This window comes from Puma concolor, chromosome C1 (genome assembly GCF_028749965.1).
Source record: "Puma concolor isolate L17-30 chromosome C1, mPumCon1.1.hap2, whole genome shotgun sequence".
In the NCBI taxonomy this organism is placed as follows: Eukaryota; Metazoa; Chordata; class Mammalia; order Carnivora; family Felidae; genus Puma; species Puma concolor.
Window position 1 is genome coordinate 152657635 of NC_141674.1, and position 23142 is coordinate 152680776.

At 37.3% G+C, this 23142-nt stretch overlaps 1 protein-coding gene across 18 annotated transcripts in view; it reads left to right on the forward strand.

Moving 5' to 3' along the window:
* Positions 1–23142, forward strand: part of GCA (grancalcin) — a 49380-nt gene that overhangs the window by 18405 nt on the left and 7833 nt on the right. For 15 of the 18 annotated variants that reach the window (XM_086718772.1, XM_086718764.1, XM_086718763.1 and 12 more), the window contains 6 exons: positions 5589–5753; positions 9316–9385; positions 15939–15982; positions 16274–16421; positions 20827–20940; positions 22591–22688. In XM_086718772.1, the coding sequence (XP_086574898.1) occupies positions 5589–5753; positions 9316–9385; positions 15939–15982; positions 16274–16421; positions 20827–20940; positions 22591–22688 (639 nt within the window). Of the gene's footprint in view, positions 1–2410; positions 3529–5588; positions 5754–9315; positions 9386–15938; positions 15983–16273; positions 16422–20826; positions 20941–22590; positions 22689–23142 lie in introns of those variants that run through there. The other 3 variants (XM_086718779.1, XM_025931333.2, XM_086718778.1) reach the window with 3 other exon arrangements.

Sequence of the window (23142 nt, forward strand, 5' to 3'; positions counted from 1 at the left end):
GGAAAGGAAAACATTATTAATTCAGTGTTTGTATTTTACTGGTTAGTTTAATATCTAAATTTATGGTAAGACCAAAGTTCAAGAAGATTAGGAAGAAATACCATAAGTAGACATAATCATGAAAGCTTAATGCTCACCAGAAAACTTGTATCTTGTGTAAGAGAAGTAATTTGATTGGCTCATCTTAGTCAAAACAATGAATTTTCTTGTCTACTTGTCTAGTTATTGGTGTGCTATTTTTCTACTCCTTAAACCATTTTCTCCTATAGTGTAAATCATTTTTACTGTATTTTAAGATGATACGGTGGGGAGTGGGCAGGGAAGGGAAAATGCATTGTTAGAGATTACATTCTGCAGCCAAGGTGGCCTGAGTTCTAATCTCAGCTTTGCTACCAACTATGCAACTCTGGGCAAGTGATATACAGTTTTCCACCATACTTTTCACATTTGTGAAATGGAGATAATAATAGTATATACCTGATGGCGCTGTTTTGAGCAACAGCTCATCACAGCACACAGTGCCTGTTACACAGTATTCACTCTGTAAGCAGCTATTTTTATAGAATAATGGAGTGTTTTCAGAAAAGAAAATGTATAATTTAAAATTGGATTTTTTTTTTACATTTTAGAAATGTAATGTTCTACACTTTTTTTTTTTTTTTACAAAACATTGTGTTTTTACATTTTCATAAAACGACATTGGTCATACAATATTAACTGAATCATGGAGGTAAATTTTCATTACTATATACTTAAAAAAACTTCTTTATGGGCTCATTTGAATTTTTAAATTCCTATACTAGAAAATTTATAATTTGAAATACTAGGTTTAGAGAGATGCTGCAGACAGTGGTGTTCTGTACAAGAGGTAAAGTAATTCTCCTTTCACCTTTCTGAGTTCTTGGCTGACACCCCTGTAATAAAAAACAGATTACCAACAGAATAAACCCAGATGTTTAATAACATGTATCCTCACGTATACATGGGAGATACCCAGGGAAAAATTAATAACTTTCAGAGGTGATTCAAGTTTAGATACCATTTTCAGCTAAAGAGAAAAGGAAGAAAGGTGAGGGGGAGACCAATTGTGGGGAGGTTGCCTGGAAAAGCAGTGTAATCAAGTGTAAGATTTGTTATGCAGATTTATGTCTGCATCTTCTCCATTGATAAGGGTCTAAGTTGTCGCAGGAATCATCTTTGTCCTTCCTGGTAGAGAGGGAGGAAGGACACTTTTGTAAATTTATGGCATGATTTTAGGCAAATTCAGGGAAGGCAGGAGCTTTTCTTGTATCTGCTTCTTCTCAGTTGCTTTCAATTCAAAATAACACTTACGCCAAAGTGGCATATTTTGGAACGGCATCTTCTGCTACCCTTTGGTAGGAACTTCCCTAGGTAGCTCTGTAGCTCCACTGCCAAGAACTGTGAAGGATTTGACATTTTATCTCACTTGTAAGCCAACAAGTAGCCTGTCACAGTTTCATAGAAGTTGCAGATGCATGAGATTCCTCTGTCAGAGACAAAGGATTTTATTATTCATAGCACAACAGGCAGTGTGAGCTTCAGGCTCCCATAGATTCCTCATGCTCCCAAATCCCTCAGTGTGAGCTGGACCTGCTAGGCAAGTGCTGTGCAAGCAGTTAGTTTGTATCAGAATGGAGGAACTGCAAGTTTTGGAATTTCTTGCTAGCAAACCTACCCAAACTTTGCCCTGGAGGGAGAGAGTATCTTTGTTAGCTTGCAACAAATTTCTCTGCCCTTGAGGGAAATACTATCCCTATCTTTGAAAGTAGATTTGTAGCAATGCAAGAGAGCTAAGGAGACTTGATCCCTGATATACACAAATGCAATACAAACGCAGTCTATTATGATGAAAAAAAATGCACAAAAATTCTGACCAGAGATTTAGACTAACACTGTAGATGTAAAACACTCAATCCTTTCTGAGCATTTGAGTATGTAGTTAATCATTTAGAATCAGACCTTGCTATGATTTGTTTTGCTTTGTAATGCATTATCACTTGATGCTTTAACAGTCATATGTTTTTCCTTTTGTCAAGTAGGTTTTATCATCTTTTTATTTATGCCACTAATTTAACTTTATAGCATAAAGTATTTCTTATTGTGTTAGAGGAACTAAACACACACTTTCTCAAGAGTCTCCTGTACATTAGCAATCTTCCTTTCTCTCTGCCTCTTCCTGATAAAATTTCAGAAGGTATGTTTCTTCTTTGTTGTGTAGCTGGGCAATTGTTACTCAGCTTTGCAAGGTTGTTTTCCTCTGCTAATATATATCTAAATCTCATCCCCCATCCTTAAAATGTTAAGATACATTTTATTGGTTGTCATATTCTTCAGATCTAATATCATCCTGCTCTTTTTTTTTTTTTTTCCATTTTTAAGCTAAAGCTACAGCTATCCTGTTCTCTCATGTGTGTATGTGCATACGGTCTTTTTAAAGCCAGAGCTACAAAATTCATTTGAGTTCCAGAGAATAGCAGAACTATCAAATACTGTTACTTAATACATTAAAATAACTTTTTTCACCATGTGATATAAACCAAGTTGTTGGCTAGGTGCATATAATTAAGGGGCATATCCAAAGAGTTTGCCTAAAGGTTGAGTCATTGGTAGAGTTCCCAGAAAATATACAGGCCATCCTGTGTACTAACGTATAAACAGCGAATGTTTCAGTAAAAGTGTATATCTCGTGTGATATTTGGGACCTGCATACATTAAAAAAAAAAAAAAAAGCATCGTTTATTTGAAAATGAAATTTAACCGAACATTCTGTGTTTTTATGTGCTAAATCTGGCAACTCTATTCGCCATTTCTCTATCAAACTACAAATAACCTGGTAAAATTTCGCATGAAGTGGGTTTTAGCTCAGAAGCACTCCCCTTGGGGCAGAGATGATGAAGGTTTCAAAGTTTGATGATGTGACGTCAACATTACGCAAAAATAAATGTGAGTAACTGAAAGTTTTGAAATTCACAAATGTATATTTGGAAGCACAGCTCAAAAAAGTGGAAGAGTAGGTTAAAAGAAACCATGGACTGGCGGGTTTAGGGGTTCTCAGGAAAAGGAAACTTCAACCCGGAGACCCTTGCCAAAAAGAGAGTAAGTAAGTTACCGGAGCAAAGCCTTCTCTGCAGTTTGGTGAGCAGAGAGCGCGAGACCTGAGCGAGCCAATAGGAACTGAGCAAGAGGGGGGCTGGGTGCGTGAGGCCAATCAGAGATGAGGTGGGTGGGATTAGATTCCTTGAAGTCGCGAGTTTCGGTAGCTTGGGCCCCGAAGGACGGGACTCAGCCAATCGGAGCCGAGCAAGGCGGGGTTCGACTCCGGGAAGGGGCGGTCGCAGGGAAGTAAACCCCGCGGCTAGTGCATCTTTCTGCCTCACTTGCTTCTGCATCTGCCCTGCATCTGCGTCGGTTCCTCCTTCTTTCTTCCAGTTGGGCGGACGCTGACTCAAAGGGTGACGGGGGACGCTAATTCAACTCGTCATGGCCTACCCAGGATACGGAGGAGGGGTGAGTCTTGGCCGCTTCTCCGCAGCCTCCGCCCCTGCAAGGTGGAGCGTCCCTGCGGGCGGTGCCAGCCTGAGGGGTCCGCCTTCTGTCTCTGCTTCGCTCGGCTAGTCTCCCGTACTCAGCGGGGCTGAGACTACACTGTGCTGGAAGCACAGGGGAGCGGGGAGCCGCAGGTTTTCTGGTCCCTGAGGGGCACCTTAGGTGCTCCTTGTGGAGCCAGGGATGTGTTGTGCTTTTAGAAATTGCCTTCTTGGTTTAGAGGAACCAAAGCACCCTTTTCCTGTTCAGTGATGTTTTGTGGTGGACCCACACCTTCCCCAGTTTTGCTACACGTCCTCTTTCCGATTTTTTGACCACTTCTTGTTTTCTTCCCTTTAAGTTGCTTATGAATAAATAAGGTATGCTAAAATGCACCTAATTTTTGCTATTCAACCAAGGGCAATCTGTTCTAGATTTTTAGGGGGAAGTGGTCAGGGTTAGGTTACTTTTTCTTACATAACTGTTTATCCTAAATCACCTTTGAGAGTTGGAAGTTGTAATTGTGGTTATATACTCTTTTTAATTCCTAAATTTGGCCTTTTATTGGTCTCTTCTCTTCAAAGAAGTAACTTAAAAAACAAAACAAACAAACAAAAAAGCCTCCATCTATTTTTGTTTGTTTTTTATCCATTATATCCTTTTAACATTTACCGTTTACTTTCTTAATTGCTTCATGATCTAGTCATGCATTTCCTGGAGTTTGAAGTGCATTTCCTGAGTTCCAATATTTCCTCCATACCTTTGCCCTGTACACATCTAGTGATGCAGTTCTTCAAACTATTGGTAGTATCCTACCTTTTTCACTCTTCTCCTCCCCCCAGTTTAGAATTCTTTTTTTCTTTTCATTCTGGCAGTCTCTACTCATCCTTCAAGGATCAGGTCAAGAGTTTTGTTCAAAATGGAATAATGAACAATCTCGATACTTCTTTCTCCTCCAGACTCATAAAAATGCTCAATAAAATGCCTCTCTGAGGTTTTAAAAATGTATAACAAGTTCCAAAGTGAAAAAAGTAGAGAGAAACCATACCGTAGCAGGAAACAAACATCAGACTGTCTACATTTTAACCACGGTCTTACTTCTTACTAGTTTAGGAAACCTTTTGAAGTTTTAGGTCCTCAACTGCAGAACGTACATAGTATTTTCATACTTCATAAAGTTGTTGGAAAATCAAATCACATAACGGAAAGTATTTAGTACCTGGCCTATAAAAAGCTCTCAGTAAATATTAGCTGTACATTATTATTGTCGGTATTCGTATTGCTATTCTTACTAGTTTTGAAGACTGTGGTTGGAATTATCACTTTATCTGTTTATTGATGTCTTTAAAAAAATTTTTTTAAGTTTATTTATGAGAGATAGAGACAGCATGAGTGGGGGAGGGGCAGAGAGGGAGGGAGACACAGAATCCAAAGGAGGCTCCAGGCTCTGAGCTGTCAGCACAGAGCCCTGCTCACAACTGGAACTCACAAACCATGAGATCATGACCTGAGCCAAAGTCGGAGGCCAAAGTCGGACAGAGCCACCCTGGTTCTCCTATTGGTGTCTTTTTAAAAGGATATTTTCTGGGGGAGAGGATGTTTGCACCTTATGCAGTTGCCCATGACTAGTTCACAGTTTCGTTGTATTTACCATGTATTCTTCTGTGTCTGAGGTATACTACTTGTTAGTTTGACTATAGATGACATTTTCTTGTATTTCTTTGCCTTTTGTTTATTTCAGTGATGTTGATGATAAACACTTAAAAATTGTGTGTCATGTTCATCTGCTAAGTTCCTAAAGGTTAGAGAGTACTTTCTCCTGTTACATTTCTTTGATGCCGGACAACATATTAGTGAACTGAATTATGTCCTAATGCCAGACATCTAGGATTTTTTAGCAAACAGCTTTTGTGACAGTGAATTTGGTTGCTTTTTAGGAACTCTTCCTATCCTTGCTTTTCAGTAGACAACTCATAAATATTACTTTAGTGGATAACAAATAATGTTTGCATTTATAATATTAACTTTTTTCACTCTTATAGTTTGGAGATTTTAGCGGTCAGATGCCAGGAATGCAGCTGCAGATAGGACAACCAATGCCAGGAACAGGGCCAAACCTGCTCCCTGGTGGATACCCAGCGTATTCTGACAGTTATTCCTCAGCAGGAGACCACATGTGGACATACTTCACTGCTGTTGCTGGACAGGTGAGATGCTAAATATATTGCACAGATATCAGGGTTTTTGTTTTTGCTTTTGTTTAAAAATTTTTTTTTTAATGTTTGTTTATTTTTGAGGGAGAAGGACAGAGACAAAGAACAGGGGAGGGGCAAAGAGAGAGGGAGACACAGAATCCAAGGCAGGCTCTAGGCTCTGAGCTGTCAGCATAGAGCCCGACGCAGCGCTCGAACCCACGAATGGTGAGATCATGACCTGAGCTGAAATCCGATGCTTAACTGACTGAGCCTCCCACGTGCCCCACAGATATCAGTTTTAAGAAGTGATTGCTTTTTAAAAGAAATGTCAACTCTGTTACTTAGTGTGTCATTTTAAATGTATATGAAATTTGTATTTAAACTTACCTAGACCGATTTTTCTCTTGAGATCAGAGATGAGGGTAGTCATAATTACTTCATTTTTTTAAAACTCTGTTAGTGTGATACCTGACACATTGTTCATTTCACTGAAAGAGGAAACAGTGTGGTATGCTGCATGGTGACTGAGCCAAAGAGGATTGGGGGAAAGAGGTCTACGTGTAAATCTCCTTGAGGAAGCTGGGGCAGAGCGTCAAAAGGAGACTTTTCAATTGTGAATAGTTTGGGAGAGACTTGAAGGTAAAGCAAATTGGGAAAGGGTAAAGAAAACAGGGCAGAAAGGAGGTTCAACTACCACACAAATGAGAAGAGGCAGGTTCACACTGAGTCTTAGTCACAGTCCGTATCTCTTCGTTTATACTTATTGATGAAAACTTTTTGAGTAGTTAGAACTTCACAGAACTTTGATAACACTTTTCATTCGGTATTCTTTCGCTTGAGTGTTCACTAGGTCCCATATACTTGGCTGGAAATAGAGGATGCACACAGAATTATTATATGTGGCAGACACTTTGTTTTCGTGACCCCAATTCCATTCACAACCTCTTTTTCCCTTGTGTAGTGGTAGTTGGAAAAGCCCCAGTGCCATCCCGGACACCTTTGTGATTAGTAAAGGTAGCCACGTGCCATAGGACTGACCCTTGAGATGTAGGTGCCGTTTCTTTAGGACACTTTCCTTTTCTAAGGGAGAAAATCCCTCCTGGGAACTGGTGTTGGCCTTTTTTGCTCCTTATTTCTTGCCTAGAAAGGGAACTCAAAGTTGGGAGGTGCAGCAGTCATCTTGGTACCTTGAGTCAACAAGCTTGAGATAAAGTCCTTTGGATGAGAAACGTGGGAAAATGCAGAGATCGATGGCATCTTAAAGCTGCCTTACAGTCCTGTTCTGCCTGGCCTTGGACTTCTTGTGCAAAACAATGAACCGTTATTGGTTTAAATCTCTTCGGTGGTATTTTCTATTGTTTGCAGCTAACTGTAATGCTAACGGTTACATTATACCATTCCAATCTGCAAAGAACTCGTAAGTACTGTAATGCTGGGAATAAGTCTGTTATATATAACTGACTATAAAATCTATTTTATAAAATTATAACTTAAAACATAGGAACTGGGCATATATATTTAGAGACTTTTATTTGACTTCTGAACTCTTTCAATGTTAAAATCATCAACACTAATTTGCTGTGTTTGTACTGTTCTTAGTTTCACTCTCTTCAAAAAGGGTTAACAAAGACTAACATAATTTTTATACTCCTTAACCCGAATTTATAATGACTTTTCCTGTGTGTCTTTTGAACCTACTGCTGTTCAACTTTGCTTCCTCTGTAATCTTTGTTCTTTCCCTACAAAAGAATTTCCGTACTCTTCAAGGTCCCTTCTATGTCTCTGAATGTATATAATTCAGAGAAATGTCCTCTGTACAGTAAGTGGGCTTTTCCATGAAATGTTAGAGAAGCTCATGGTTGAACAGAAATCATCATCAGACCACATGGGACTGATTTCCCTCATTTTAATTGGATTGGTCAAGGTTTTTAGTAAATGCAAATTTCTCTTTTCTAGAAAGTTTTAAGTTTGAGCCTAATGTTTACACAATGCGTTATTTCTTATAAATGAGAAAACAATTGATGAAGCTGAGTTATTATCACTAATGTTAGTCTCGGGTGGAGTATCATTTTCCCACTTAAGGAAAGTTAAAGGTGATTTATAACCATGTTATCTTAAGCGTACTAGAAGATAGAATACATTTAAAAAAAAAATGAGAGAAAAGTGATTTCCTACCTTTGCTTCTGATTTAATAATTTGTAAAAGATTGTCTTTTAAAATTTCCTGTGCAATAATTGACAATGACCTGGCATTGTGCCATCATTTCATGGAGATATTATTGACAGTGGCAGCTGTAGACTTCCTTGATTGTTTTTGTTTGTTGGTTTGGTGTTGTTTACTGATGATTTCTTCTCCAATCATGTTAGAAGTGTATGCCTAATTTTTCAAAGTCTTGAAATATAATAGTGATTTGATATAATAGGGAGGTAGGCAATTGTTTAAATAAAAATTCCTTCTAAGGTCTTTATCATTGGGAGGAAAAATTTCTAACCTAGCTTTGGTTCTAAACAAATGGTGATTTTATAAAGTACAATTCTCTTACTAAAGAATTTAAAAATTTATAAGAGAAATCTCAAAACTATGCGTGGCAGAGGAAGGAACACTTAGATACTCTTTGTAGGCACATGGATGATCCATTGGAAAGAATGCTTTTTATTCCTGCTAGAACTACTGGAATTTTTTCTTCTACTGAAATTTTTGTTATAAGGAATTCCCTGCTAAAGATCCATTAAGATATGAGTGTTTATGATACTTCTTAGAAGTAGTTTGGAAACATTTTTTTTCATTTCTTGGGTCTCTTACAAAAATGAACGCTTAAAAAGTTTGTGTTTTAAATTTGCCTCCCTGATCCTTCCTCAGAGCTAATTTTTTTGCACTTATGACAATGTCTGTGATGCTTCCAAGTAAATTGCTCTGTATATTTTTATAGAAAATAGGGTGAGGTACTGAAACATGATGAAAATATTCAACCTGTTTTACTTTGGTTGTGATTTCTTGTTTGTGTTTAAAAAAAAAATTATTTCCCACAATAAGTTCAAACAAGAATGTTTGGGCAGTAATCAGAAGAATAACAACAAGATGCCGGATGACTGGGGGTAATGTTGGAGGGGGGAAGGGATTCTCTCCTCCCGATTACTGCTTGAGTGGTTACAAACTCAGTATCCCTTAGAAATAATCCCCCCCATGAAAGGGGCATTAAGGGAATGTGTCTGAGACTGTTCTGAACACATTTTGATCGATTTTCTGTTTTACGTAGAGTTCCAATGACTTTCAACAGATGTTATTTTGACCTACTATAGGTCAGAGTGATTATGTTGTTTCTCAGGAGTAGAGAAAATAGATTGTATTTGAAGTGCTTAAAAATTAATAGAATATAATTTGTGAAAAATTATTTATTTTGTATGCTCTTCTGTAATTTGCCTTTGTTGTCAATACTTGTCTGTCTTAATTTTGTAGTTGATAATAATGTTTTAAAAAATGCATGTCTGTTGATTGGCCTAGAACAGCCAGTCAGCACTTTAATGTGATTTTATACAGCTGTGCATTAAATCAGACTATAATTATTTTTTAACAGGATGGTGAAGTGGATGCTGAGGAACTTCAGAAATGTTTGACACAGTCTGGAATTAGTGGAACTTACTCTCGTGAGATCTCCCCCATCCCCGTATTTAAAATATTAAAAAAAATCTTTTTATCACAGATATACATGCCCATAATTTAAAGAATCCAATAATTCTGCAAAGCTTATTGTGAAGATAACTGTTCCTTGTGTTCCTTGTACATAACTGTCTCCCTGACATTAACTACTCCTAGACGAAATTTCATTCAGCTTTTTCAGGTGACTCTTGAAATTTGCCTCCAGATCTCAAAATAACATACTTTTATCACTATAGATTTTAGTTTTCTTTTTTTACAGTTTATTTATTTATTTTGAGAGAGAGAGAGAGCAAGAGCAGGGGAGGGAGAGAAAAATCTCAAGAAGGCTCCATGCTGTCTGTGCATAGCCTGATTCAGGGCCTGATCTCAGCAACCCTGAGACCGTCATCTGAGCTGAAATCAAGAATCACATAGTCAACCAACTGAGCTATCCAGGTGCCCCCCTTCTATGAGTGTTTTAATTCTGCTATCATATTCTTAAAATCCAAGAGCTTCTCTTCTTTTTTCATGTAGGTGAAGTCTTCCCTTATTTCTCTGAAACTGTTAATGTATTTTTCAAAGTTTTTTCTTCTTTTGTAAACTGTGTTTTCTCCAGTTTTTTTTTCCAGTTTATTTGTTTGGTTGTCTTTCATGTTAGATGCTTTTCTCAGGTGTGCTGATCCTTGTCGTACATATTTAACTGAAATGCAGGCGAGAAGCTCCGAGGTGTTGGTTTGGTATTCACTATAGGCTTCAATGTCTGGTAGCCTGGTGGGGCAGTTTGTCATGCAATAATGAGAATCAGCGTATTTTGGGATTTCCTTTTGGGCTGGTTGTTTGGTAGGAAAAGAGGATAGAGGACCCAGGAGGGTTCTCAGTCTTTGATAAACAGTTATTTAAATACCTTGTTTTTGCTAGATAGGTTAGTGTTAGTGTTAGAGTTTAGGGATAGGGTTAGGATATGTGCCTGCAGTTCAGAGACCTCTCCAGAGAATAAAACCCCAGACTTGCCCTGGAGTGAGAATCAACATGGCAGCCATCTACTGATGAGGCAAGAACGGGCTTTAGGGCTCTAAATACTTCTTAAGTAGGTATTCAGTTGATCCTTCTGTTTTTAGGTCTACCTTCACACCCATTTTCAGAAATACTAGCAACTCTTAAGTGTTTGAGGTCTTTCCCAGGATAACTAGGCTGCTTCTCAGCTTTTTTGTCGTGTGTTTAGGAAGCCACTTTTTCAGATTTAGGGTTAAGATTAGGGTGAGGGTTAGGGTTAGGGTGTGTGTCTGGTATTGTACAGTCGAGAGGCCTCTCCAGATGGTTAGAGTTAAGGTTCAAGGTTAGGGGTTAGGGGCTAGGGGATGGAGCTTAGGGGCTTGGGTATGCCTAGTGTCTTGGAATTTAGAGACCTCTCCAGAGTATAAATTCCCAGGATTTTCCTGAGGTTAGAATAGACATTGCTGACATCTTAAGGAGCTAAGGCAAGGAGGGGATTTGGTGCTCTAAATATTCCATAAATAGATATTCAGTTGGTCCTTCTGTTTTTATCTCTACCTTCACACCCATTTTCAGAAATACTACGAATTGATAAATGTTTGTGGGGTCTTCTCCAGGATAAGTAGGCTGCTTGTCAGCTTTTCTTGTGTGTTCTGAAGCCATTTTCTCACATCAAGGGTCAGGGCCTAGCATTGGGGTTAAGATTAGGGTTAGGGTTACGGTTAGGGTCACGGTTAATGCTAGTGTATGTTCCGGGTGTTTTGCAGTTCAGAGACATCTCCAGAGGGTGGCAGTTAGGGTTTGTTTTAGTTAGTGTGTATGGTTAGAGGTTAGGGGTTAAGGGTTGTGGGTTGTGGATTAGGGGTTCTACTATGTTCCTGGTGTCATGCAGTTCAGAGATCTCTCCAGAGGTTTAGGATTAAGGTGAGGATTAGCATTAGGGCTTCAGAAGTAGGGTTTAGGGATTTGGGTATGGACAAATATCCTGCAGTTCAGAGACCTCGCCACAATGTAAGTACCAAGACTTCTGATGAGGTAAAAATAGACATTGCAGCCATCCTCTGAGCTGAGGCAGGGAGGGGATTTGGGGGCTCTAAATGCTCTTTAAGTAGATATTTAATTGGCTCCATGTTTATCTCTACCTTCACACCCACTTTCAGAAATATTACCAATTCTTAAATGTTCAAGGTCGTCCCCAGGACAAGTATGATGCTCCTCCGCTTTTCTTATCATGCGTTCAGACGCCACTTTCTCTGATCTAAGGTTACAGTTAGGGTTTGGGTTAGGGTTAGGGATAATGTTAGCGCATATGCCTGTTATCCTGGAGTTCAGAGTCCTTTCCAGAGGCTTAGGGTTAGGGACAGTCTTAGGGTGAAGGTTAGGGTTAGAGGTTAGGGATTGTGTGTTCGGTGTGAAAGGTTTGGGTCTTTGCCTTGAATCTTTCAGTTAAGAGACCACTTCAGAGAATAAGATCCCAGAATTCTGCCTGGGTGAGAAGAGACATGTGAGCCTTATATACAGCTGAGCTATGGATGGGATGTGGGGCTGTAAATACTCGTTAAATGATTCTCAATTGTCTTCTTATCTGTAACTTCACATTCATTTTCAGAAATACTACCAATTTTTAAATGTTTGGGGTCTTCTTTATGATAAGTATGATGCTCCACAGCTTTTCTTATATGTTTAGAAAGCCACTTTCTCAGATCTTGGGTAGCGTTAGGTTAGGGGTGTTAGCCTTAGGGTCAGGGTCAGTTTTGGGCAATGTGCCTGGTATCCTACAATTCAGAGACCTCTGCAGACAATCCACAGACTTCTGCTGGGATGATAATAGACATGGCAGCTATCTACCAATCTGAAGCAAGGAGGGGATTTGGGTCCCTAAATACTCTTTAGATAGATATTCACCTGGTCTTCCTGTTTTCATCTCTACCTTCACACACAGTTCTTAAATGTTTGGCATCTTCTCCAAGAGAGCTAGGCTGCTTCTCAACTTTTTGTATCATGTATTTAAAAGGCACTTTCTCAGCTCTAGGGTTATCGTTAGGGTTTGCGTTAGGTTTAGCATTACTGTTCTTGTATTTGCCTTGTATCCTGGAGTTCAGTGACCTTTCCAGAAAGTTTGGATTAGGGATAGTCTTAGGGTTAAGGTTAGGGTTACAGGTTAGAGGTTAGGTTTGAAGACTTTGGGTGTGTGCCTGGTATCCTGCTGTTGAGAGATCTCTCCGGACAGTAAATCCCTGGACTTCTGCTTGGGTGGGAATAGACATCGTAGCCATCTATACTGCTGAGCCAAGGAAGGGATTTGGTGCTCTAAATACTCTTTAAATGGATATTCAATTTGTCCTTCTGTTTTTATTTCTGCCTTTGCATCCATTTTCAGAAATATTGCCAATTCTTAAATGTTTGGGGTCTTCTCATGGATAGCTAGACTGCTGCTCACCTTTTGTTTTTGTTTTTTTCTTCTTCTTTTTTTTTAATCAGAAAAACTGTGCTTAGAAAGCCCCTTTCTCATCTCTAGGGTTAAGGTTGGAGTCAGGATTAGTGTTAGTGTTAGGGTTAGGGGTTGTAGGTTACTGGTTAGTGGTTAAAATTAGAGTTAGGATTATGGTTAATGTTAGGGTATATCCCTGGTATCCTGCTATTCAGAGACCTGTCCAGAAGATTAGTGTTAGAGTTAATATTAGGGTGAATGTTAGTATCAGGGTTGGGGGTTAGGGCTTAGTGGTTATTGGTTAGTGGTGAGGCCTTTGAATATGTTCCTGGCATCCTGAACTTCAAAAACCTTTCTGGATGGTAAATCCCCCAACTTCTGGTGTGAGCATAGACATGACATCCATCTATGGAACTGAGGCAAGGAGGAAATTTGGGGCTCTGTATCCTCTTTAAATAAATCATCAATTGGTCCTTCTGTTTTTATCTCTACCTTCACACCCATATTTAGAAATACTACAGATTCTTAAATTTTGAGATTCTTCCCCAGGATAACTAGGCTGCTTCTCAAAGCTTTTCTTACCATGTATTCAGGAAGCCACTTTCTCCTATCTAATGTTACTTTTAGGGTTAGAGTTATAGTGAGGATTAGGATTAGTGTTAGTATTAGGGGTTAAGGGTTAGCGGTTAGTGTTAGGATTATTATTAGGGTATATAACTGTTATCCTGTCGTGCAGAGACCTCTCTAGAGGGTTAGTGTTAGGGTTAATGTTAGAGTCAATGTTAGTATCAGTGCTAGAGGTTAAGGGTTACTGGTCATTGGTTAGTAGTTAGGGCTTCATATATGTGCCTGATACCCTGAAATTGGAAGAACTCTCCAGACAGCAAATTGCCAGACTTCTGCTGATGTGAGAATAGACATAGTATCCATCTACAGAGCTAAGGCAAGGAGGGATTTGGGGGCTGTAGATACTTTTTAAACAGATATTCAATTGGTTATTCTGTTTTTATCTCTACCTGCACACCCATATTTAGAAATACTACCAGTTCTTAAACATGTTTGGGGTCTTCCCCTGGATAACTAGGCTACTTTTCAGCTTTTCTTATTGCGTGTTCATGGTCACTTTCTCCTATCTACATCAGTTAACTTCCATTCATCTTACTATTTTACAATTCTTTTCCTTTATGTTCTCTTATTCTCCTTTTTCTAATGGTTTATGACTTTAGAAATTTAATTTTTTCCCATTACAATGGGGTATTAAAAATCTATGAACTTTCCTAAAAATTCTTCTCTATTCTTTGTCAAAAATATTTAATCTTCTATACATATACATTCAATCTTATTTTATGATTGAAGGTATGCTTATATGAAGACTCAGTTCTTGCCATTTGTTATCATCTGTTGAGATTCTCCCACATAACGGATGGGTGCCATGTTAACTTGAAAGCAAAACATAACCATTTGCCTGACAAAATGATGGAATGCCATCCAGGGATTGTTCATGGAAACTTTGCCACCCTGCTTCTTCCCACCTGAACAGGATTTGAAGGAGGACTGGGCTCCTGTATTGACTTTTACACTTACTGGCTTTATGACTTGGGAAACTTTATTATTCTGGGCCTCTGTTTCTTCATTTGTAAATTGGGACTATAATACCTTTGTATGTTTATGTAAAATCACAAAATCATGCTACCTGGCTCATAGTGAATACTCATCGAGTGTCTGTTGAATTGTCCATCTGAAAATATTATAACCACCTATTCTAACATTGACACTGTATTAAATAAACATTTAAAGAAAATCAGCTATTTTAACTTGTAGAATGTTTTATGATTTTTTTTCTTAATAGGTCTAAAATTTAGCTGAAATATTTTTTCTCATAAAAATTTCAAAATATGCTAACATCAAATAACAAAATAAGATAATTTTAAGCATTTTTATTTATTCATTTATTCATTTTAAGGAGCGAAGAGTAAGAACTTGGTAAGCTTACCTAAACTGTACTGACGTAATATTTCTTTTATCAAGACTGATATAATAAGTCATGAGGTAAATCAGCATACTAATTCAATATAATTGTGAAAAGGATTAGAAAAATTCTACTTAGTGTGAGTCTTCAGTTATAGTTCTATAAATATGAAAATGTTAATATTTCTAATAACCCATGATATTAAGATAGTTTATATTTATTTTTTCTTCCTGCCTTTTCCCTTGCCCAAGGGAAAACAGCTGCTTCAGATCAGAAGTTCACATTTTTACTTGATTGATTGCAGTAAACTAGCAAATGATTTACCTACATCCGGGTTCATCTTACTTTACTCTGCAGTCTGTTTAATGTAAATGAGTATTTCTGTAATGGAAATTTTAGAATTGCCCCTCTGCTCTGTAAAATTCTTCAGTGACTTCCCTTGGTCTAAATCTTTAGGGTGGCATTCAAGACTTTCATGATCTGACCCTCTTCTCCCTTTAGATGTCATCACAAGCCAGTCCTTCATCTCAAACTTTAATCACATCTCTACATCTTTCGTGTTTTGTGTACTCCGTATATGTCAGATTTCTATTTAAAAACCTGCTCGTTTGGGGCGCCTGGGTGGCGCAGTCGGTTAAGCGTCCGACTTCAGCCAGGTCACGATCTTGCGGTCTGTGAGTTCGAGCCCCGCGTCAGGCTCTGGGCTGATGGCTCAGAGCCTGGAGCCTGTTTCCGATTCTGTGTCTCCCTCTCTCTCTGCCCCTCCCCCGTTCATGCTCTGTCTCTCTCTATCCCAAAAATAAATAAACGTTGAAAAAAAAAAAAAAAAAAAAAAAAAAAAAAACCTGCTCGTCGTTTGTGTTGGGAAGATCAAAGCCCTCCTTTCCCCTGTGACAATAATTTTCAATTATTTTATAATTGCTTATATAACTACCAAATCCCCTTACTAGATGTGAATAGTTTGGAGTAGTAGTAATTTTTATTTTAGTCCTTTTTTTTTTTTTTTTTTTTTTTACTATGGATGCATAAGCATTCAAAGTTTGTTGATGGGGTGACTGTGTATTTTTGGCAATTTTTAAACATTTTGTTTTATAAAATAGTAATTGTCATAATTTTACATAGATAAAATTGGGCAGACTCCAATTCAAATAATAAATATGTTTTACAGCCTTCAGTTTGGAAACCTGCAGAATTATGATCGCCATGTTGGATGTATCCTTGAATAAAAATAGAAAATACTAGAATATGGAATAATTGTTTTCTGAATATAACTAAGCAATTGTTGGCTGTATATGACTACAGTAAATTAGAGACTTTAAAAATACTTTGTAAGATTCTGTTTGAATTCCATGCTCTTCCATTTTGAAGTAGAAATCTATTCATATGCTGAATTTAGCTAACTTGCAGAAGCATACTAATAGTTTTTTAGTCAATGATTTACAGCTTTGGGTCAAGTAAATTCTCATTGGTATCAAAATTTATTTTTATTAATAAAACTATCAGAGAGATTACACAGGAAAAATGAGGTTTAGTGAATTCAAAGAACTTTGGGCAGCTCTTAATGCCTGGAAGCAAAACTTCATGACTATTGATCAAGACCAAAGTGGCACAGTGGAACATCATGAATTGAATCAAGCCATCGCTGCTATGGGTAAGAATGTTAAAATTCTTTAGAATCTATCCAGATAATTGTTCTTTGATGAAATGAATCTTAACTGTTTTAATTTGTTAAGTGACAAAGGAATCTATTATTTCACCAGCTGTTGCCCAGTTTGATTTGAAGATTGTAGATGAATTCTGATTGAAGACTTTTAACAAAACCATTTTATCTATTTTTTTTTAAAGATGATCTTTTTTATACATTGTGGTTGATAAAATTAATTTCTGAATTTCCTCTGTTGAGTATATTAAAATGCATTCCTCTAATTGTGGGTAACCACCATTTATAGTGTATTCTTTTTTAATTTGCTGAGGTGTCTAATTATTTATTTTATTTTTGCCAGATTTTTGGAAGTATTAATATGCAGTGTTATATTAATTTCAAGAATACAGCATTTCTATTCGTATCCGTATAGGTGTTCAACAGTTCTATACATTACTCAGTGCTTATCACAAGTATATTCACCGTCTGTAACCATACAACATGTATTATGATCTTATTGACTCTATTCCCTATGCTGTATTTTTCAGGGTGACTTAATTATTTTGTTTAAAATTTTTTTTAATGTTTATTTATTTTTGAGAGAGAAAAAGAGAGCAAGAGTAAGCAAGGGTGGGGCAGAGAGAGAAGGAGATACAGAATCCAAAGCAGGCTCCAGGTTCTGAGCTGTCAGCACAGAGCCCAACATGGGGCTCAAACTTGTGAACTGTGAGATCATGACCTGAGCTGAAGTTGGATGCTTAACCGACTGAGCCACCCAGGCACCCCTTTTTATTTTTTTTTAATGTTTGTTTATTTGTGAGAAAGAGACAGAGCACAAGCAGGGGAGGGGCAGAGAGAGAGGGAGACAGAGAATCTGAAGAAGGCTCTAGGCTCTGAGCTGTCAGCACAGAGCCTGATGCGGGGCTCGAACTCATAACCGGCGATATCACGATCTGAGCCAAAGTTGGATGCTTAACTGACTGAGCGACCCAGACGCCCCTGGGGTGACTTAATTATTTCGTAACTGGAAGTTTGTACCACTTATCTCCCCTCTGGTAACCACCAGTTTGTTCTCTATATTTAAGGGCCTTTTTTGTTTGTTCCTTTTTTCTTTGTTTTGTTTTTTAAATTCCATATATTTTTGAAACCATATGGTATTTGACTTTCTCTGACTTATTTCGCTTAACATAATACCCTCTAGGTCCATCCATTTGTCGCAAGTGGCAAGATCTCATTCTTTTATATGGCTGAGTAATATTTCATTGTATATATGTACCACATCTTTTTTATCCATTTATTGGTTGATGGACACTTTGGTTGCTTCCATAATTTGGCTATTGTAAATAATGCTGCAGTAAATACAGGGCTGCACATATCTTTTTGAATTAGTGTCTTCCTTTTCTTTGGAAATATTCCAGTATTGGAATTACTGGATTATATGGTATTTCTATTTTTAATTTTTACTTTATTTATTTATTTTGAGAGAGAGAAAAAGCAGGGAGGGGCAGAGAGAGAGGGAGAGAGAGAGAGAGAGAATTCCAAGCAGACTTCCCCATTGGTAAGCCACATGTGGGGCTCGAACCTACGAACTGTGAGGTTATGACCTGAGCCAAAATTAAGAGTCTGAAGCTTGACCATCCTAGCCACCCAGGTGCTCCCCTCTATTTCTGACTTTTTGAGGGCCCTCCATACTGTTTTTCACAATGGCTGTACCATTTACATTCCTAACAACAATGCAGAAAGGTTTCTTTTTCTCTACATTTTCACCAATACTTGTTATTCCTTGTATTTTTTATTCTAGCCATTCTGACAGATGTAATGGGATCTTTCATTGTGGTTTTGATTTGCATTTCCCTGATGATTAGGAATGTTGAACATTTTTTTGTGTGTCTGTTGGCCATATGTTTATCTTCTTTGGAAAAATGTCTGTTTGGGTCTTCTGCATATATTTCATTGGATTATTTGGGGTTTTTTAGTGTTGAGTTGTCTAAGTTCTATATATTTGGATATTAACCACTTACAGGATATGTCATTTGCAAATATCTTCTCCCATTCAGTAGGTTGCCTTTTCATTTTGTTAATGGTTTCCTTCACTGTGCAAAAGCTTTTTATTTTGGTGTAGTCCCAGTAGTTTATTTTTGCTTTTGTTTTCCTTGCCTCAGGAGACCTATCTAGAAAAATGTTGCTTCAGCCAATGTTAAATTACTGCCTATGTTTTCCTCTAGGAGTTTTGTGGTTTCAGGTCTCATATTTAGTTCTTTAATCCTTTTTGAGTTTGTGCATGATGTAAGAAAATAGTCCAGTTTCATTCTTTTGCATGTGGCTGTACCATTTTCCTACACCATTTGCTGAAGAGACTTTTTCCCATTGTATGTTCTTGCCTCCTTTGTCATAGATTAATTGACCATATAAGCATGGGTTTATTTCTGAGCTCTCTGTTCTGGTCTTTTCATCTATTTATCTATTTTTGTGCCAGTACCACACTGTTTTGATTACTGCAGTTCTATAGTATATCTTGAAATCTGAAATTGTGATACCTCCCACTTTGTTCTTCTTTCTCAGGATTACTTTGGCTATTTGGGGTCTTTTTAGTTCCATACGAATTTTAGTATAATTTGTTCTAGTTCTGTGATAAAATGCCATTGATATTTTATAGGGGTTGCATTGAATCTGTATATTGCTTTGAGTAATATGGACATTTCAACAATATTGGTTTTTCCAATCCCTGAGTATAGAATAGTGTTCATTTGTGGTAAGAGCTCTAATTTGATAGCAAAGGCTTATCTCAATATATTACTGGTTTCCATATTATACTCTAGCTTTTCAACAATAAAAACCATGTTTTCTAAATTTTCCTTCGTTTTCTTATGTGGTTAGTATACACAGTGTATGCCAAAATACCTCAGAATGCAAAGTCTGCATTTTAGAGTATTTTAAAAGAATGTAACTTTATTTTTATCCTATCTTTGGTAAGCTGAGGTTCTCAGTCTGCTTTCTTTCAAAAGTGGTAATATAAAATGGTGTTTAACCTGCTTTTACAGTTCATGTAGTATTCCTAATTGTGTTTACCCTTTGATTTTTTTTTACACTCATTTGTAAACAAAATACAGTTGTAAGAAAATTAACCTTTTGAAATTTAAAATCTGAACCCAATGCAAATTATCTCAAATTCCAATTTAAAGAAGCTAAAGCTAGTGATTTGTTTTGCTTTATAATTAGACATTTTAATTTAATAGATGGTCATTTTAGAGACAGTCCTGGACACATCATATATAGTTCAGTTAAAGCATTAATACCTAATGGATTAAACTTGATCCTTAATTCAACATAATGTAGAAAAGGTACTATAACCTTAGGCAAAAAAGAAAACTGCCAGAGTTCACATAGGCATTTGAGTGCCATAGAGAGATATTGTGGATTATTCAAATTTAAGATCTTCAGATACATGTTAAAATATTCAAATTATTTTGCTGAGAATGCTATGGGAAATAATAAGAGTTTTATCATTACACATTCAGATCATAACTCTCTACTAGGAAGCTTAAAATACATTTGTATATAATTACATAAGTTTCCATACTTCTATTAATTTATACCTTTCCATTTATTTATTTATTTATTTATTTATTTATTTATTTATTTATTTATTTTTAGCAAGTTCCCTGGATTGTAGCTACACATAAAATTTCTCTACGTTTATTATTGTTTTCCTCTTTGAGTAGATTGTCCAAATCTGCTAATATAGTAATATATAAAGACAATAATTCTAGGTCAGCATCCTTCACAGTAAAGTATGCACATATTGGAAAGTTGCTAAGAATAGATCTTAAAAGTTCTCATAACAAGAAGAGAAAATTCTGTAACTATATAGGGTGACAGGTGTTAACTAGACTTATTATAGTGATCATTTTGTAATATATGCAACTATGGAATCATTATATTGTACATCTGAAACTAATATAATTATATATGCCAATTATACCTCAATGAAAAAAAAGGCAAAAAGGAAATAAAGAATTTAAGTGATAGCAAAAATCACTAATAATCTTTCCTTGATATTCTTTAAAGAACTATGAAATTACAGAATTGAAATATTGGAGCATTAAAATATATAAAATATTCTAGACATTATTTAAAAATAAAGATATATTCTAAAAATACAAAAACATAATTTTGTTTTTTCTTAGCTATGACTTCATTACAGAGCTAGAATTTAGATGTTTATGTACCACTTAACCATTAGTAGTAAAGCCTTTGATAAGTTTCAATATGAATGTGTTTTATTTTTAGTATATATTTTTATGGAATGAATTTTGGAATTTTTTTTTTGATTGTTTTTAAAGAAAATGCAATGCTGTGATGTTCTTATGGTGTTTGGTTTTAGAAGTTTTAATCTGTTAATTCTTATTTCTAGGTTATAGGTTGAGCCCTCAAACATTAACTGCTATTGTTAAACGGTACAGCAAGAATGGCAGAATCTTCTTTGATGATTATGTGGCTTGCTGTGTGAAGCTTCGAGCACTGACAGGTATTCATCATTTAAAAATGGGTATAGCGTTATGTAGCTATTTTTCTTTTTCTTTTTCTTTTTTGAAATTACTGATTTTTTTAAGTTTATTTATTTTGAAAGAGACAGTAGGAGAGGGGCAGACAGAGGGTGACAGACTCCTAAGCTGGCTCCGCACTATCAGCCCAGACTGATGTGAGACTTGAACTCATGAAACCATGAGATCATAACCTGAGCAGAAACCAAGGGTCAGACACTTAACTCGCTGAGCCACCCAGGTGACCCGTAGCTATTTCTCTGAAAAATATCTCGTCTTCTTCGACAAGTTTGTAATATTACGTATTTTTCACCATTATTCACTGTTAAATTCAATCAGTTTTAAGGCTTTAAAACTTTAGCAATATTGTGAAAAAAAATTAAAAAAAACTTGAGCAATATGAATACTGAAAGATTGTTGTAGCTCAGTTTTGGAAAGTTTTCATGTCTCAGTTGCCTGGGATATGAAATCACTTGATTTAATTGAGTATGAAGAGAAAGAGGGAAGATGGCAGTGGAGTAGAAGGACCCTAAGCTCATCTTGTCCCATGAACACATCTAGATAGCTATCAAATTATTCTAAGTACCCCAGAAATCAACCTGAAGATGGACAGAACAAACCCCACAACTAAAGGGAGAGAAGAGGCCACATCAAAGAAGGTAGGATGAGTGCAGACATGGTTGAGGGGAGAAATGGATCATGGGTGGTGTAGGGAGGAGGAAGCTGTAGTCATGGAGAAGGGTGAGAGAGAGAGGAACAAATGGGAATGCATAAGGAGAATGTTTCCCCAAAGCATTGGCTTGGAAAATGAGAGAGGTTGAATTTCACGAGTTCTTGCAACTAGCAGGGCTTGAAGCTTAGACTTTTGAAGGTCAACAGACTTGACTAGGATAGAGTCCAGAGGGTACTGCACTGCTCCTGGAGAGAAGGCAGGCACACAACCTAGGGGCAGACAGCATGGAAACAGTGATTTGAAGAATGCTTGGGGTTCACAGTGGGGAGAATATTCACTCTTCTTGCACATCCCTGAGAGGCAGCGTTCACAGAGACACCTCTCCAGGAACAAAGGAGCCAGCTGGTGTCATTTCCCTCCCCCACCCTTAAGCATAAGCACATAGCTGCATGTGGGAAGTGGCATAGCATGTACACAGGCTGCCTGATTTCCTTATACCAAACCTGTGGGGTGGTTTCCTTATACCAAACCTGTGCTCTAGCAGGACTCACTTCTCAGTCAAGCATGGCTTAGTCTCAGAATGGCAGGCTCTTTCCCCAGAAGACCAGCACAAGCCCCTGCCTCCACCACATCTGACAGAAGAGTTCTATACAGCCTCAGTTCTGGTGCAGGTGGTATCAGGACTCATTAAACAAGCAGACTAGAGCACACCTAGTTAAAACTTGACATGTTCTGGCCAGCGACCAAACACTGCCCACAGCAGGTAAGTAGAACCTCTACAGATGACTGGCCAGAAGGATAGAGCAGCCAAAACATAAGAGCAGAACTCACACAGCAAACGTCAAAGATACTCCTTGAAGCACCAGGCCCTGGATACTACATGACCTCTTCTTCATAAAGCTATTACTCTCAGGAGTAGAATTACTCTCAGGAGGAGAATTAACTGGCCTTTCTAACACAGAAGAAGACCGAGACTTAGACAAAATGCCAAGATGGAGGAATTTATCCCAAATGAAAAAACAATATAAGGCCACAGCCAGAGATCTAAGCAAAACAAATGTAAGTAACATGCCTGATGGAAAATGTAAAGCAACAATCATAAGGTTACTCACTGGGGTTGAGAAAAGAATATAAGACATCAGGGTGACCCTTGTCACAGAGGAAAAAGAGTTAAAAAAAGAATCAGAGATGAAAAATGCAGTAAATGAGATTGGAAATAGGCTTGATACAATGAACAGCAGGCTGGAAGAAGCAGAGGAATGAATTAGCTATATTGAAAACAAAATGGAAAATAATGAAGATGAACAAAAGAGACAAAGAAGAGTTATGGAACGGGAGAATAGACTCAGGGAACACAGTGGCTTCATCAGATATAATAACGTTCATATTATAGGAGTCCCAGAAGAAGAAGAGAGAAAAGAGGGCAGAAAATTTATTTGAACAAATAAGGGCTGAAAACTTCCCTAATCTGAGGAAGGAGACATCCAGATCTAGGAGGTACAGAGAACTCCCA